At 36.1% G+C, this 15,358-nt stretch overlaps 2 protein-coding genes across 2 annotated transcripts; both read right to left on the bottom strand.

Moving 5' to 3' along the window:
* Positions 1-9,270: 9,270 nt before the first annotated feature.
* LOC105046202 (probable histidine kinase 2) lies at positions 9,271-13,012 on the bottom strand. The gene is made up of 4 exons (XM_019850583.3): positions 12,648-13,012; positions 11,676-12,265; positions 10,313-11,524; positions 9,271-9,480 (listed from the first exon to the last, which is right to left on the bottom strand). The coding sequence occupies exons 1-4, from the start codon at positions 12,970-12,972 to the stop codon at positions 9,271-9,273; spliced, it is 2,337 nt and encodes a 778-aa protein (XP_019706142.3). The 5' UTR covers positions 12,973-13,012.
* Positions 13,013-13,103: 91 nt separating this feature from the next.
* Positions 13,104-14,634, bottom strand: LOC140858048 (probable histidine kinase 2). Its single transcript, XM_073257482.1, has 3 exons — positions 14,587-14,634; positions 13,907-14,131; positions 13,104-13,841 (listed from the first exon to the last, which is right to left on the bottom strand). The coding sequence occupies exons 1-3, from the start codon at positions 14,632-14,634 to the stop codon at positions 13,104-13,106; spliced, it is 1,011 nt and encodes a 336-aa protein (XP_073113583.1).
* Between the last annotated feature and the right edge of the window lie 724 nt (positions 14,635-15,358).

Raw genomic sequence — 15,358 nt, 5'->3', positions numbered from 1 at the left:
GCTTTTTCTCTCCAAGCTCTTTTCATGCGGGCCCCAACCGGCACTATTGGTCTCTCCTATTGTGGAGAAGTCCAGAGGCGAGGGGTACAAAAACGTTTTCCATCATGCACTTGCTGCCATAGGAAGGTTCCAAGGAAACTTCTCTTCTTATTTAACCGGACAAGTCTGGTGGCTGAATTAGCCGTCAAGGAGCTCATTCTTTTTGTAACAAAAACCTAAAAAGAGCCCATGCTTTTCTCGTTTGTTCTCGTTAGGAGGGCGGAGTCACGGCGAAGGTGTGTCCGGTGACCATTGGGTACACCGAAGCTGGTCCAGTTTTAGGGACGAGGGCACGCTTCGGCAGGGGTGGTCAGGTTTTTTAGCAGTCAGACTGGGCGAGGAAGGAGATGGGAAACACGGAGGCATACCACGGCTGGATGTTTCAAATATAAGGTGGGGCCCGTGACAGAGGGGGTAGGTTCCATGCAGGCTGCATAGAAGGGTAACAAAGAAATCTCTCTCTCTCTCTCTCTCTCTCAAATGAAAGGTTGCAAAAAAAAAAAAAAAAAAAAAAAAAGAAAAGGAAAAAACACATACAAACAAGTTACAAGGGGGTTCTAGTTATATCTTTCACACACGAAAGACTAATTGATATTCTTTTGCAAGGTTGACTATTAGATCTCATCTCATGTAGTTCTCAAAGCATTTTGAACTCTTCCATTCATCATTTGCATAGATCTCGCTGCGATCATTATACGATCTAATGATAGATTCGTATAAAGGAAAGTGAATCCTTTTTTCGCACGAAGGGTAGAACCCCGCCCAGTTATGAGGATAAGCTGTAGCTTTTCAATTTTTTCTCTTATTGATAATTTATACTAGTATAATTTTAATTTTGAGGAAAATGATAAGAGATGCTTTTACATTACAATAATTCAAATTGAAATTTTCGAGGATGCACTGGTTTTTATGTAGAAATATGTAATCATTAGGACAAATTGGAATTCACTATTAGCAAAGGTTTGTAACTACATCTTTAAGTTAATTTTTAAGCAAATCTCATCTCTAATTTCAATTAAAATATTCATTTTTTTATAGTGGTTTCATAATCTTGATGAATTGGGATCGATCTTGCCTAATATTTTTCAACAAATAAAAGGGAAGAAAAGAATGTTATTACTGAAAATTGGAGCAGAGAATTTGCAACCGCTATATCCCTTTCTTTTGGTGTGAAATTTCAGGCACCGCTCGATTTGCAATTCTCTTGGAGTTGAAACTTTATAAATCTTTTTCAAGAAAGCATTTATTATCAAGCAAAAGAAAGCAAATGTTTATCCAATTTATTGGGATAATGAAAAATAGGAAAAGCAAGGAATATTGTCTAATGAAGAGAAACACAAGGAACAAAGAGAGACCGTACATCCTTGACTTCCTTAATATAAATTAATTAAAAAAAAATACTTGCCTTCTATGCACAGTTTTCCTACAGTTCAAAGTTCTATCCTCTAACTAATCTCTGAAAGTCACCATATTCTTAAAAAAGAAATATCTCCTAGTCCAAGAAAACAAAAGACAAGACAATGATGAAAGTTAAAATTTATTTGATAATACTAGGGTTGTTGAAGAAGATTCACTAGTTTATAATATAATTCAAGACATATGAACAATTATGGTAAAATTTGATTAATATCCACAAAATATTAATTCTAAACATACTGTTTTTAAGCGAAGGAAAAATGGAAAAAAAAAAAAAAAATCAACTAATGGGGCACCCGACTCTTCATCTCCCCCTCTCTCTCACCACTCTTGTCATCTCATTGTACCTTCCCTATGGCCTTTTGCTCCCATTCTACATTTTGATTCTTATTAAAATTTTAGGGGACCCCCAAGATGGTCATAGCTGTTGTCCTTTTGCATCAAGCTCAGGGATGTGTCTCTCTGTTATGGGGAGGTAGACCTCATGTAAAAAAGTAATATTCAGATAACACAGATGTAGTTGATGTCAAGCTTTCAAGATAATTCGGCTCTTCCATCTCATCTTACTACTGCTCATGGAGTGCTCAGAGGTCAATTTGATGGCATCATCTTTATCTTTATCTGAAAAAAAATGATGGCATCATCCCCACTAGCGTCACCGCCTGGACTTTTTGCTTCACAGACTTTTGATGGTTGCTTCTTCTTGGGTGCGACCAAAGAAGAATCACAGCTAATGTAGCTAATTACGTGAGGTTGGTCGGCCAACTAATTTCATCATACTCTTCTTATTATTAGTCACCTTCTCAACTTAAGCAAGGGTGTCTTGTTATCTTAAGGTCTGGTTTCAAAGATCGATCACAACTTTCCAATAATATTCAAAATGTATTTGATGACTTCCACATCAAATCTTAAATTCATAATCATCTATAATTATTGTCCCACCTATCTTTTGTTGGATGTCATCTCAAAAAAATCATGATCATAAATGCTTCGATGAGAGCCATGATGAGTCTAGACAGCGTATCTTAGATTAAATTGAATAAAATAGGAATGCTCTAGAGATCCATAACAGAGACAAAATAGCCACCCTTGTCATTGAATGAAGTTTTCCAGCCATGAAAGTGATCTCCACCTGAAGTTGGTGTCTTAGCCATTTTCATGATTAATAGCAATGACAACAACACACGGCAAATTCGCTTTCGAAAAAAAAAAAACTAGAGCCTCTCCGTGCTGTGAGGTACAAGGCTATAAGTACTACAACCATGTCAGTGAAAATTCAGTGAAGGATAGATGTGGTTATCAGCATGGAAGAAAACAAAGTTGTGGGGTTGCATACTATAGTGAGCTTTCCCACTACTAAAAAAACCCTAGCTAACTTTGATGGCTCTTTGGTCCCCCCCCCACCTAGTGACTGTCGCTATGGAACCTTGGATAGATGGATCTTTGATGGATATCTCATGTGGTGTGCTTGTCCAGATTGGCTTGCAAGTCTCATTCTTCCTTTAAAGTAGGATGTGCTAATTTGGCTTTTAAGTTGGATGTTAGTTTGCTCATCTATTAAAGGTAGCTGGTATAAGTTGGTCTAGAAGGGAAAGTTCATAAGCAAGAATAGATGCATGAAGATGTGTGGTAAATGTCGCTATTCTTGGGCATGATACCATTCAGAAGCAGACACGATTGGTTCAAAATTAAAGTGCAAATAGCTAATAGCCTTGCCTATTAGAAGAGTACAATATATTGCAAAGCTACTTCTTTCTGATATTTTTTTGCTTTGCATTTTTGGCCAAAAATATACTAATTCTTTTGATAGAAATTCAAAGCATAGTCACAACTCTAGCATTTGGGAATCAACAAAGATTAACATTATCAATAATTTGTGATATATGAACCAACCTCAACTCAACTGATTGACATTGCTCTTTGCATGTGAGGCTTCAGTGGTACTTCTTGAACAAGTTATATATTAATGATAAATTAATTTTTTAGATTAGAGACAAGGATAGAGAAAAAAAAAATCTCTTCTTCAATTCACAAAGAATGAGTAATTGAACATGGTATTCTAGAGGCTCGTAATCGTTTGAATGTCCTTTTTGTTTTTAATCTAAGCTAGCAGCAATCATTCTTTGAAAGAATTCTAGAATTTTCAAGCAAACATGACCACCATATTGCTAAAGAGGAGGAAAAAAAGGAAAAAGCAAAAGCAAAAGCTAGCAAATAGGCGCACAAAATGCATATCCCAGATCACAAACCCAATATGACTTGGGATATCAGACTCTTATGCTTTATTTGGATAGCCCTTACAAGGGAAGAAAAAAGGAAAGGAAGGAAAAGGGAGGGGGAACATCAGCCTTGTTTGGATAGTCTTGGAAAGGAAAGGAGAAAGAGGATAGGTATTTTAAATTAAAAAGACCATTGTAACTTAGCTTTATTTGAAGATCAGTGGACACTTTTGTCCTTTATCTGTCTCATATTCCTTTCTCTCTCAATCTCTCAAATTGGAGGAATTAGGAAACTAGTTTAATAGAAAAAAAAGAGAGGGAGAGGAGTATCCCTCCCTTAAAAATTAATATGTAGACAAGGAAAAAGAAAACCCTCCCTTTCCTTTCCCTTTGAGTCCCCCAATCCAAACAAAGCATTAATATAAGGCGAGGGATGGTGGTCTGAGGAGAAATATTTACAAATGTTTGCAAAAGAAATTTCTCATAATGATTCATTTTTGTGAATTATAGTTTTATTGATCTTAAATATACTAATCGGTTTGAAATTTAAAAATTTTCAAAAATGTTTGAATGAATATATTGATTTTGAAATTCAAAACTTAAATTTAAAGAAAAAGTATACATTAGAAAATCTTTTGAGAGATATAATATACGGTAAAAGCATAATATCTCGAATACAAATTATAAATCCTAATATAAAGGCAACTCATGAGATTACTTTTTAGAAAATTGATAGGTATATAATTATGTCCTCTTTGCTAATATTTTCAAATTATATTTAAACAATTTTAGATGTTTCTATTTAAAGACATATAAAAATTTAAGATTATTTTAAGTAAAAAAAAAAAGCATGCAAAATCCAAAGAAGAACTAATGCACTAGCTTGCTTGTCTTATAGCACTCCCATTTCTAGCCCATCTTTAGATGACAGTTAGATTCCAGTCTGTAGCCATGGTTGGTTCATAAAACTATTGATAAAAATCACAGGACTCATAAAGGGCACTTAATTTTTCCACTCCTTATGCAAGCTAAAGCCGGTGTAACTCGTGTGGCCACAGTTTCTACACAATGCCGGACTCCAAATTGGGGTGAGTCTTTTTTTTTTTTTTTTTTGATAAAACAGTCATTTTATACAATTCTAACATGAATACAATTCAAAAAGTCAAAGAAAAGAATATCCACAAAGATAAGACATAGATATCAATCTAGATTTTATAAAAATAATATGATAGATGTGCCGATTTTTATAGGAGGGATACCACATAGTAAACTCTGGATGTCGCATAGGACAAATTTCAGTGTCTCTTTCAGTACTCGGAATAAAGCAACTCCCACGAACCATTACCATACAATACCAATTGTTTGGAAGATACGGTACCTGTCGTTTATTGCAATAGACCAATTTCGTTGATTAACTCCTGGAAGAACTTTTCTGCAACAGCCAACCAGCCTTTTTTTTCATTGTTTTTTTTGGTAAAGACAGCCAACCAGCTTTATCTCAACTGATTTTTTTTTTTTTTTTGGGTCGAAAGCTTTATCTCAACTGATTCGTATTCCTTTTTACTCGAGGAAGATATAGAGTTTGAACAATGATTCTGCCACTCCCACCATATTTCTGAAATTTTTTTTTTCAGAGAAAATCTCTGATATAAGTAAACAGGCAAAGGTGGCTTATTTCCCTTGATATTGACCGAACCCAAATATTAGTTACATTTATATGTTATTTTTTCTCATCCATGCATAATGTGATATGGAAAGGTCTTAACGTGCCATCAATCCAGAGCTACATAATGCAAAAATTACTATTTATATAAATTATGGCAGCATGGACTGTTAATAAATCTCTAACTGAGACAACCTCTAAAAGCAAGTGACAAAGTTGGACGGTTGGCTTTGACCAGTAACCTAATTAGGTTATTGACAGAAGTTGAGATGCAAGGGCATGTTTGATTTACAATTGGAATTGGAATCATAATAGAGACATAATGGATTGGAATCGGAATGATAAAATTTTTTTGAGCATTTAATTTGTGACTGAAATTAAAATAAAAATTTGAATTCTTAAGAAAGAATAGGGATTGAGTTTTAAATGGATTTAACCATTCCTATTCTATCTCGGAATCGGAATTGAAATAAAATTTCTCCTAATCAAACGGTTGGAATGAGAGTCACACATTTTTATGTCAATTTCAAACTTCAATTTTTTTCAACCGAATACCTCCTAAGTATGGCATATACCTATTTTGCTTTCGAGCCAGGTCTATCACAAGAATTGAAACGTGTTGACATAGATTAAAACAAAATACCGGGAGGAACCAAGTTGTACATCATAGTGTTAATTGCGTACAAGGCAGTGCCTCCCATGTCAAAATAAAAGCCTGAGACGGACTCATGGCCGATGACCACTTGGAGAATCATACACCTACGAAGCCTTCAACAGTCGACCGCTGACACAATTACTCCAAACCTATCAATTATATTTAAAAAGGAAGGATGGATATTGAATAACATACCATCAAGCAAATTTATTAACGTTTGACAAATTATTATGATTGACACTGTGTGTCCCCGTCTCGGTTGTTTTATGAAGGAACCCATCTCCAGGTTTTATTCCCCTCAACCACCTCGTCACTGTCCGTGGAGGTAAGATCACATCTGTCTCGATTAAGCTCTGTTAGGTGGCACTCAAACTTGCTTGATATCTAATTGGCTTGAAAATTTAAATAGTACAGCTTCAGCCCAATCCTTTTACTCCGGCAGCATCAGGATTAACCATTGAAACGCTTTTGTGGGGACACAAACTTGCATATTTTGTTGCATGGTAAGGCCTTATCTAATCAACACATACCGCTGAAACAAACTGGATGTCTCTTCAATTAATTATGTAGAAAATTAGATTTCTATGTGCCCATTGCGGCATGCCATTTGTTCAAACACATGGGCTGCGAGCAACTGGATTCAGCCGCCAAGGAGCCATGGCGTCCGTGTGTTCCCTTGGACCTCATCCGTCTGCCGCCACCCAAGAACACGGCGCCCATCAAATATATGGTCCAAGATTAAGATAAATATGGTCATGTTCGCCCGCCAAAAGAGATGGTTACATGAATTTCGTCTAAGATAATCACAAATTTGAATTGTCTTCCATCAGCCCAACATCATGTGGAAGTTGATAAGAATTTCCATGAATCAGAGCATTCTTAGTCTAAAAATAAATATATAATTCCCCTTTTCTTTTTTCCGAGTTTTATTTGGCAACTAGCAGTTCAGCTTTTCTTCTCTATCTTTTGTTGGAGCTTGGATCTTGACTCATGAAATAGTTGTTGACTCCCTCTAATTCTATATTATTTTTGTCTCTGTCTGATATTTGTCCTTTACGTAGCAGGTTTTTCGCAAGTTGTGGGACCCATCCACCATGGTCTATCACTTAATGTGGACATGAAGGTATGGGGCTGGACTGTCAGTAGACAATGAATGAGTCAAGCCCAAGACCAAGCTCAATTCATATGGATTTGGGCCCTAATATTGTTGGATCTGGCCTAACAACAAAGAGCCGCAGTAATGTGCACGAAATGGTTTTTGTATTGGCACATGCGAGTTTAATTGTGAGCTCTTACCGAGTTTTGGGATTAAGCTTTCCTTCCATGCTAATTGAGCCAAGCTAAGTTTGAAACCCATGTTGAAACTGGTGGTGTTAAGCCCATCGTTTTGCTCAAAATGAAGTTTAAAACTACCATTCTCTAAACCAAATAGTCCAACTTTCTCTTTTTATTTTTTCTTAAAGTACATGCTCCTTGTATATATACATACATACGTGCGTGCGTGCATGTGTGTACCTACCTATACATACTTTGAAGTTGTGTTCTTTAGTTTTTGGGTAATGGGAATCCTTAAATCAGAGGGTTGTAATAAAAATCAAGTGCTAGTTAGTCATAAGGTCAATCTAGTTCAATCATTAGTAGAAGCCAAATCTACTATAGTTGTGCTAATTATAGCCGATCTCTATTCCTCTATGTATGATGATGCAAACAATACTCAACACCCTAGCCTATTTCTCATCATCTTGAGCCTCAGTCATGTTAAAATGCTAATATGTTCTGACCTATTATAGCATAGGGTGATAGCATAGTTGGCTAGCATAAGGGTGCAAATGAACTTCTAGCTGCTCGACTCAGCTCGATTGCACCCCCACCCTAACACATGAGTCTCGTAATTAAATTTCTAAGAGAGGAGGAAAGGAGGGAGACAAAGAGAAATAAGTAGCTAAAACTGAGCCTGAATACATACAACAATCAAAACTTCCACTCACATGATCAAGAAATCATCCATGTTGCCCATGCGTATTGCAAGTTCGGGAACAACTTAGGCTAAGTAGTTGTGGGAGACTTGAAATCCATTTGCACCTGTTCAAATTCTACATTAAGCAACTCAATCTATGCCTATTTGTTCTATAAGCTTGGCCAATTAAGATATTGGAATGGCATAAAAACAAGTGTTGTATTATTTCTGGTATCACTATTTTTTTAGGACAGAAAGTATATCATTTTATTGATTCGAAGTATAAGAGTACAAATATAATGAAATCAAAAATCCAAAGACTATAATCTCAAAACAATAGAGTAGAAAAAATTTAGGATGTATATTAAGAACCCTAAAACACCACCCGTGACATACATTTACAACAAAAGAAGGGAGAGCTATATAATGTATTATTGACTCAGAGATGGTGTAAACTTTAAACAATGCATAGAATATTTGTAAATGATAATCTGATGAGCTCTATTGATCCTCATATAGCATTGGATAATAGAAGGATAAGCTTATAATGAGAAAAAAGCATATCGAAGTATTTATGAAGCAAAGAGTTATCAACACCAGTGGAAGAATGCTATCCAATTGAAGAGGTTGAAATGGAATAATAAAGTTTGCATGCCTTACTTTTCTTATATATTCAACTGGAGCACCCCCAAAGATCAACCAGATACTATTATATTTTAGTCCAAAATGATCCAAATACCAATGAATGCATATAAGCAAAAGAGCCATAAATCAGAAAAATAGTAAACATATAACCTCAGATAGCAATATAGTAGGATCCCAAATCATATTATATGAGACACATTAGTGTTTTTGGTATTACTAATTATTCACCTCTTCTATGCTTACTGCCAACATGAAAGAATAAAAAAATATATTTTTTCTAAAGAACAAATAGTTTTTAGTTATCCAAATCATATTTGGATGCATAATTTAAAGAAGAAAGTGATACTGATATTTAGAGCTACTACTTCATGCATATTATTCTTTAATTTAAAGTCAAGATTATGTTAATGGATAAATGCTCCCTTAGAACATCACACACACATGAAACCACCGTATGCAAGTGATACAATTCCGTGACTATAAAGTGTTATAATTAATTAAACACAATGATCATAGAACAACCAAATTAAGCAAATAAAGGGAATGTAACAATTTTTTTTTTTACATTCAAAAGTCATAGAAAAACTTACAATAATTGTCTGATCTATACTACAAATAAACATATAATAGAAAAGGAATGACTATTCAAATAGCATAGCATAATAATCAATTCATTTTAGTTTTGATAAGCATTATTAATGGCTTCCAATAGCTCATTAATCTTTAGTGGCTTCATCAAATGGAAATCCATTCCCGCCAAAATTGATTTTCTTGCTTCCTCAGGTGTAGCATGAGCAGTCAAAGCAATTATTGGAATGTGGAGACCATAATATTTTTCCTCTTCCCGTATTTTCCTTGTTGCTTCATAACCATTCATAATAGGCATCTGAGAGAAACAGTAAGATGTTAGAAAATTGATTTAGTTTTTTGAAGGGAAGAAAATTGATTTAGTTAACTATAATAGTTCTTGTGATAGTAGTGCAACATCACCATTTTTATGTGAAATAAGAGAGTGCAATACATGATGAAATGCTAAGGTGCAACATAAATGCAACAATGGATAAATGTATATACATAAAAAATTAATAGCATTTTTAAATGGCTTTACAAGAATAGTGACAAATAAATACATCAATAGACAAAATAAAATAAATAAGAAAACATAAAATGTAAATATAAGTCCATGCTTAATATGGTACTTAGTGCAAAACATTTTAATATGTAATATATGTGTGTATGTGCATTTTAGTAGTTAAAAACTATGAACATTAAAAAAAATTAAAAAGAACATAATCATCACAAACTTTATTATTTTATTTTTAGAAAGAGCTACCATAGCAGGAACTTTCGATCTAAAAATAATAAACAACCTATTTGAGTACTCATGTATTGATATTCAGTTAACAATGATTTATTTGCTACTACTCAATATGGTCAAATAATTTTGTTTATTTGAGCAATAGAGTGGTAATGTGTCACCACCAAAGTTTGTATCTTAGGCCTATCCTAAGATCAAGCCCTTTGGAGAGGGGTATCAACATTGGACCAAGTCAAGTTGACCGATATTGTCAAAAAATTTTGTCACTCAAATTTAGCCACTTAGATCCTTATTTTAACTTGAAGTTCTTTATAAAGTTTCAAATCCAAGTAGTTATCTTCCTTTCTGACAAGAATGATTATTACTAATATAAATACGTAATTGTTGATTTTTTTCTTACCTCACAATCCATTAGAATAATATCATAAGGTAAATGCTTTAAATCTCCTTCTGGTTGGGTAGCTCCATTGTGCTTATCAGATGCTTCTTGCAGAGCCTTTGTGACCAACTCCACAGCATCCAGTCCATTTTCAGCATATTCAATAGTTGCACCAAGTTTCAATAGTATGTTTTTAGCAATCACAGATAAAACGAACGCATCCTCCACAAGTAAGATGTTCATGCCACTTAAGGGTCTATCACCATCCATACCATATCTTAATCCAGATGTTTTGTAAATATGTTGGCTTGATTGCGAACCAAAAGAATTGGATAAAAAGTTTTTATTATCCATAGAAGAACCAAGCTCGCTAGATTGTTGCGGTTCTTGCGTTGTATTCATAATCTGTATTCCTTGTTGATCATCTTCACTTGTTCCTCCAAACTCTTGTAGAAGTTTCAGAAGGTCATATAAACGAGAACCATGTAATGGTTTCTGCAATATAAGATCACATTTCTCCTGATTAGAACTGCTTAAATCAGCGGCTGGAGTATTGGAACTGGCCAACCAAACAATCTTGCACTGGATATTATGAATGCTACTATTAAAATTCTTCAACATTGAGTATATCTCTGACATATTTCCACTGCTCAAATCAATGATAATCAAAATGCAAGTTGATGGTCCACTAAAACTTGGCTTCTTCAGAAGTTCCTTTGTAGTAAGAGGCAAATTTCGATTAGCCACATATCTAGAGCTAGAACACTCCTCATGTTCTTTGTTATAATTAAATGATGTGGTTCTGGCAAAGGAAATACCTCGTGACACAGAATCAGGCTTTGCAAAGGCACAAAGACTGTTCTTGATCTTTTCGAGTGAAGGATAAAGAAGCTTGTAGTGGTCAATTGCCCATACCTTTACTCCAAGGCTTTCCATCCATCTTTGCATAATTTCTTTTGTTTCACCTTGAACCAAAAGTAGAGAGTGAATTCCTTCCATTTGAAGACCTCTTTTGAATGTCATGGCACGAATTTTCGATTGGACAGTCATATTTTTCTTAGCAAGTTGAGGATCAATAACAGACATATTTCTTGGATGCAATGGAGAATTTATATTCTCTTCACTGTCCAAAGATGTGTCACTTGACTTGAGAAAAATATTAAACCTAAAGCATGTTCCTTTTTCACCAGGCTCTTTCTCTTTAATGCTAATCTCACCGCCCATCAAACGCACCTAATAATAGCAAAAGAAAGTAGGATATCAATTGAAAGACCAGAGACATAGTCAAAGTAAAGTTTTGCAACAGATTTATAGGCAAAAAAATACTAAAAAATAGAATATACATTATAAAAATGCAATAGAAATGTAATTAATTTTTACTTACATAGGATTCAACTATGCCAAGTCCCAAACCAGTGCCCTCATGTCCTCTAGTAGTTTGTTCTTTGACTTGCACATAGTTCTCAAAAACAGAAGCTCTCTTTTCCTTGGGTATTCCCTTACCAGTGTCATCTACCTCAAAAATAAATTCAATAGAATCCAGGTCACGCTGAATAGGATTAAGAATATCCATATTAGCATAATGATCTTCATCCTTCCAAAGGCACCTTGATAGATGGCTTAATATGCTACGAAAGCGGATCTCATGTTTAGAAGGAAGTTTGAAATTTTCCAAGCTAGGCTTCTTAGCCCAAGCACGCACAACCACGTGTCCCTCGGAAGTGAACTTCACTGCATTGCCAAGTAGATTATCGAGAATCTGTTTAAGCCGTCTACAATCCCCTTTGACATTCGAACATTTAAGAACAGAGCAATCACAGGGATCCCAAATCACCTCGAGGCCTTTCTTAAGAGCAACAACATGGAATATGTCTACTGACTCCTCAAGCACTTGAGCCATATCAAATTCAATTTCTTCTAATTGCATCTTTCCTGCTTCCACTTTACTTGTATCAAGAACTGAATTTACTATCCCTATCAAAAATGTTTCATCAAAAGAAATCAGTAATTTGTCAGTCGAATATTTTCTTTTTGAATGATACTAGAGTAACATAAGAAATTACTAACAACATGATCTCCATCAGCACAACCTTCTAAGATTGAAGCAATTGAATATCAATAGAGAATTTTGAGTTGGAGAGGAAGCTAACGACGTTTTCCAAGATCAAGCATGAAAGAAACTAACAATGATCTATAATTTCTCCTTTCTTTTTTTGTTTTTTGAGGGAAAACAAAAATGATTTCTATACATGCATTTACATGTATATGTATGTACATCTGTATGGGGTTGAAAGTGGTTCTATATTAAATATGTGCATAGTATCATCATGAAGAACTAGATAAGAAAACCACATACCTAGAAGTTGTGATGCACAAGTATTCATCTGCTCCAAGTGCCTATCCAATTTGGAATTTGGGGTGGCATCAAGACGACAAAGTTCTACTAAGCCAGTAATGCCGGCGAGAGAAGTACGCACGTCATGGCTGGCACTAGCAAATGCCAAGCTCTTATTCATACTCTTCCTTTCTGCCTGTTGGATTGCCTCCTTTTGCTTGATGAGGCTCGCACGTAGAAATGCCTCTTGTATTAGTGATCTATTCAATAGTTGCAGCACAACGAAACTTCCGACAATCACACCAATGATCATAAGTGATAATAATGAGAGAACAACATCCATCATCTTTTGAATGATGGGAATCACTTCCTTACAGGGAAAAGCAATTACATATACCTAGTAAATAAACCAAATTCAATCAATCTAGAGTAAGGCAAGGCATAACTATTAATGAAAAGGAATGAACTGAAAGCATATCAAAGCTTTAATTCAAGGACCAATATCCAATGCCTTACCATTCTGATTCCAGAAACATCAAGATGAGCACAACCAAACTTGTATCTCTTGCCCCAAATGTCCAAAGATTTAGTATGTGATGGATCACTTCCCATACCTTCAAGGTCATCCAGCTGGCATGAAAAGTTTTCATGCTTTTCAACTGGGAACGTATCACTCTGATCCATTACATGGATTGAAACAGTATTATTACCAAGCACATAGCGAGTATGCGGTGGTCCAGTCTCTGCTATGACATGCCCGTCTTCTGTGCCTACATACAAGTGTCCACCCCGAAGGTTGACACGAGAAACATCATCGGTGAGATCTTTCATGGCAATTCCAATGGAAGTAACTCCTGATTTGGCCACTGGAGCAGTGAAGAAGAGCATCTGATCCCTATCTTTGTTCCAGCCAACTCCCCATGAAGCATTCCCGCTCCTACCATGCAATGCATCTTGAAACCATTGGGAATCATTTCGTCGTGGAGCGAAAGGAATCGCATCTCCATACACCTTCCCGGTATCTCGATCCACTGATTGGCTATACCATTTATGTGCAGCAGAATAATTGGAAGAATCTGAAACATTCGAAAACATTGTGCGCGCCTGGTACTCATCGTTGTAATATGAGAAAAGCATTCCACCATGTATCCCAACGTAAGATATCTGTGATATCCATGGCATTGTTGCAAATGCCAGGAACAAATTTGGCACCACCTGCAAGCCAAAAACATCAATTCAGTACCCATTTTCCCAGTAGCACATTGCACTCTAAAATTTACCTTATCTGTGATGTTGGAGAATGTGGACAAGTCTCCAATGGAGCTGAGCACCCTGGCGACATGAAAGACAGTGGCATTCGCCTGCATCAGGAGATGTGCACGGTCGCCGACATGCGCTAGCAAAAACTTGATAGCATCATAAGTATCATCCTGCATGATATGCTTAATTTGCCGGGACATGAGTATCATCACCGAGCTCGCACTGATATACAGTGCCAGTAGAACCTGCATACGTTAATGATCACACTAGCATCTAATTCCATTTTCACCTCATTCTAATCTTTCAATCCAACAATAATAACGAAGGTTAACCACAATAGAACCTGCATATGTTAATGATCACACTAGCATCTAATTCCATTTTCACCTCATTCTAATCTTTCAACCCAACAATAATGACGAAGGTTAATTTTATAACCACAATATAGGGAATGGAACAATGAACCACTTGGCCAACGACTCCTATCTAGCATCCTCATCCTCAAGTGTTTCATGAAAAAAAAAAAAATGATGAAGAAAAAGAAGGGATAAAAAATAATGAACACAATGACGTAGAAAAACAGAATGAAAAACAATAAAGAATATAATAGATAGAGAAAAAATAATCAAGAGAGAAAAGGAATCGAAAAATGATGAAAGAGATGATATACAAAAATAGAATGACAAAGAAAGAGGATTACCAGAGGGAATATGATCCAGCAATAAAGAAAAATCTTGGAAGTATACATTTTCGTATTCATTTTTACCTGAATATCAAAAAGATCAAGAAGAAGAGTAAGAGGATAATGCAAAAGGAAAACTAATTAAGCAGCAGCAAAGAAGATTAGAGTTTCATCTCTCTTCCTAAAAGCGTAGGATCATGGATTACCTGTTCTTGGAATTTTTTCTCCACTTTCTTTTTTCACTTCCTCTTTTTCCCTTCGTGCTTCTTCTGAAAATGGTTAAATACTTTATATATGGCAAATGCTACGATGCTGCAAAGTCAGTATCATAATTTTTTCTTTAAAAAAATTCGACCATTCAATCAAAAAAAACCGAGTACAGATGGGATACCAGCCGTTCCCGTCGTCAGTCATGGTCAGTCACGATCATGGCTGGTGTGGGTAATTTTTTCAACACCCAGGGGCAAATTAGCAGGAAGTTGAATGGTGACGCCGATAAATTTCCAGAATCAACGTTGGTTCTTCTTCATTCCTGATCCCATGGAATTTCCGATCTCCATCTCCTATTGCAATGCCCGGCCGATGAAGAGAGGAAGACGCCGGAACGCAGCAGACCAGAGCAGCAGACCAGAAGAGGGAGCGGCGACGCTGCCGTCGCAGGGAGGCCGCTGAGTGGGGACGCCGCCGGTACGGGAACACAGCGGGCGAGAGCCCGGAGGTGGAAGACGCCCGGACGCTGCCGTCGCAGGGAGCCGCCGGTATGGGGACGCAGCGGGCCAGGCTCCGGGGG

This window comes from Elaeis guineensis, chromosome 5 (assembly GCF_000442705.2).
Source record: "Elaeis guineensis isolate ETL-2024a chromosome 5, EG11, whole genome shotgun sequence".
NCBI classification, from domain to species: Eukaryota; Viridiplantae; Streptophyta; class Magnoliopsida; order Arecales; family Arecaceae; genus Elaeis; species Elaeis guineensis.
The sequence above is the reverse complement of the archived record's forward strand: the minus strand, read 5'-3'. Positions and strand labels throughout refer to the sequence as shown.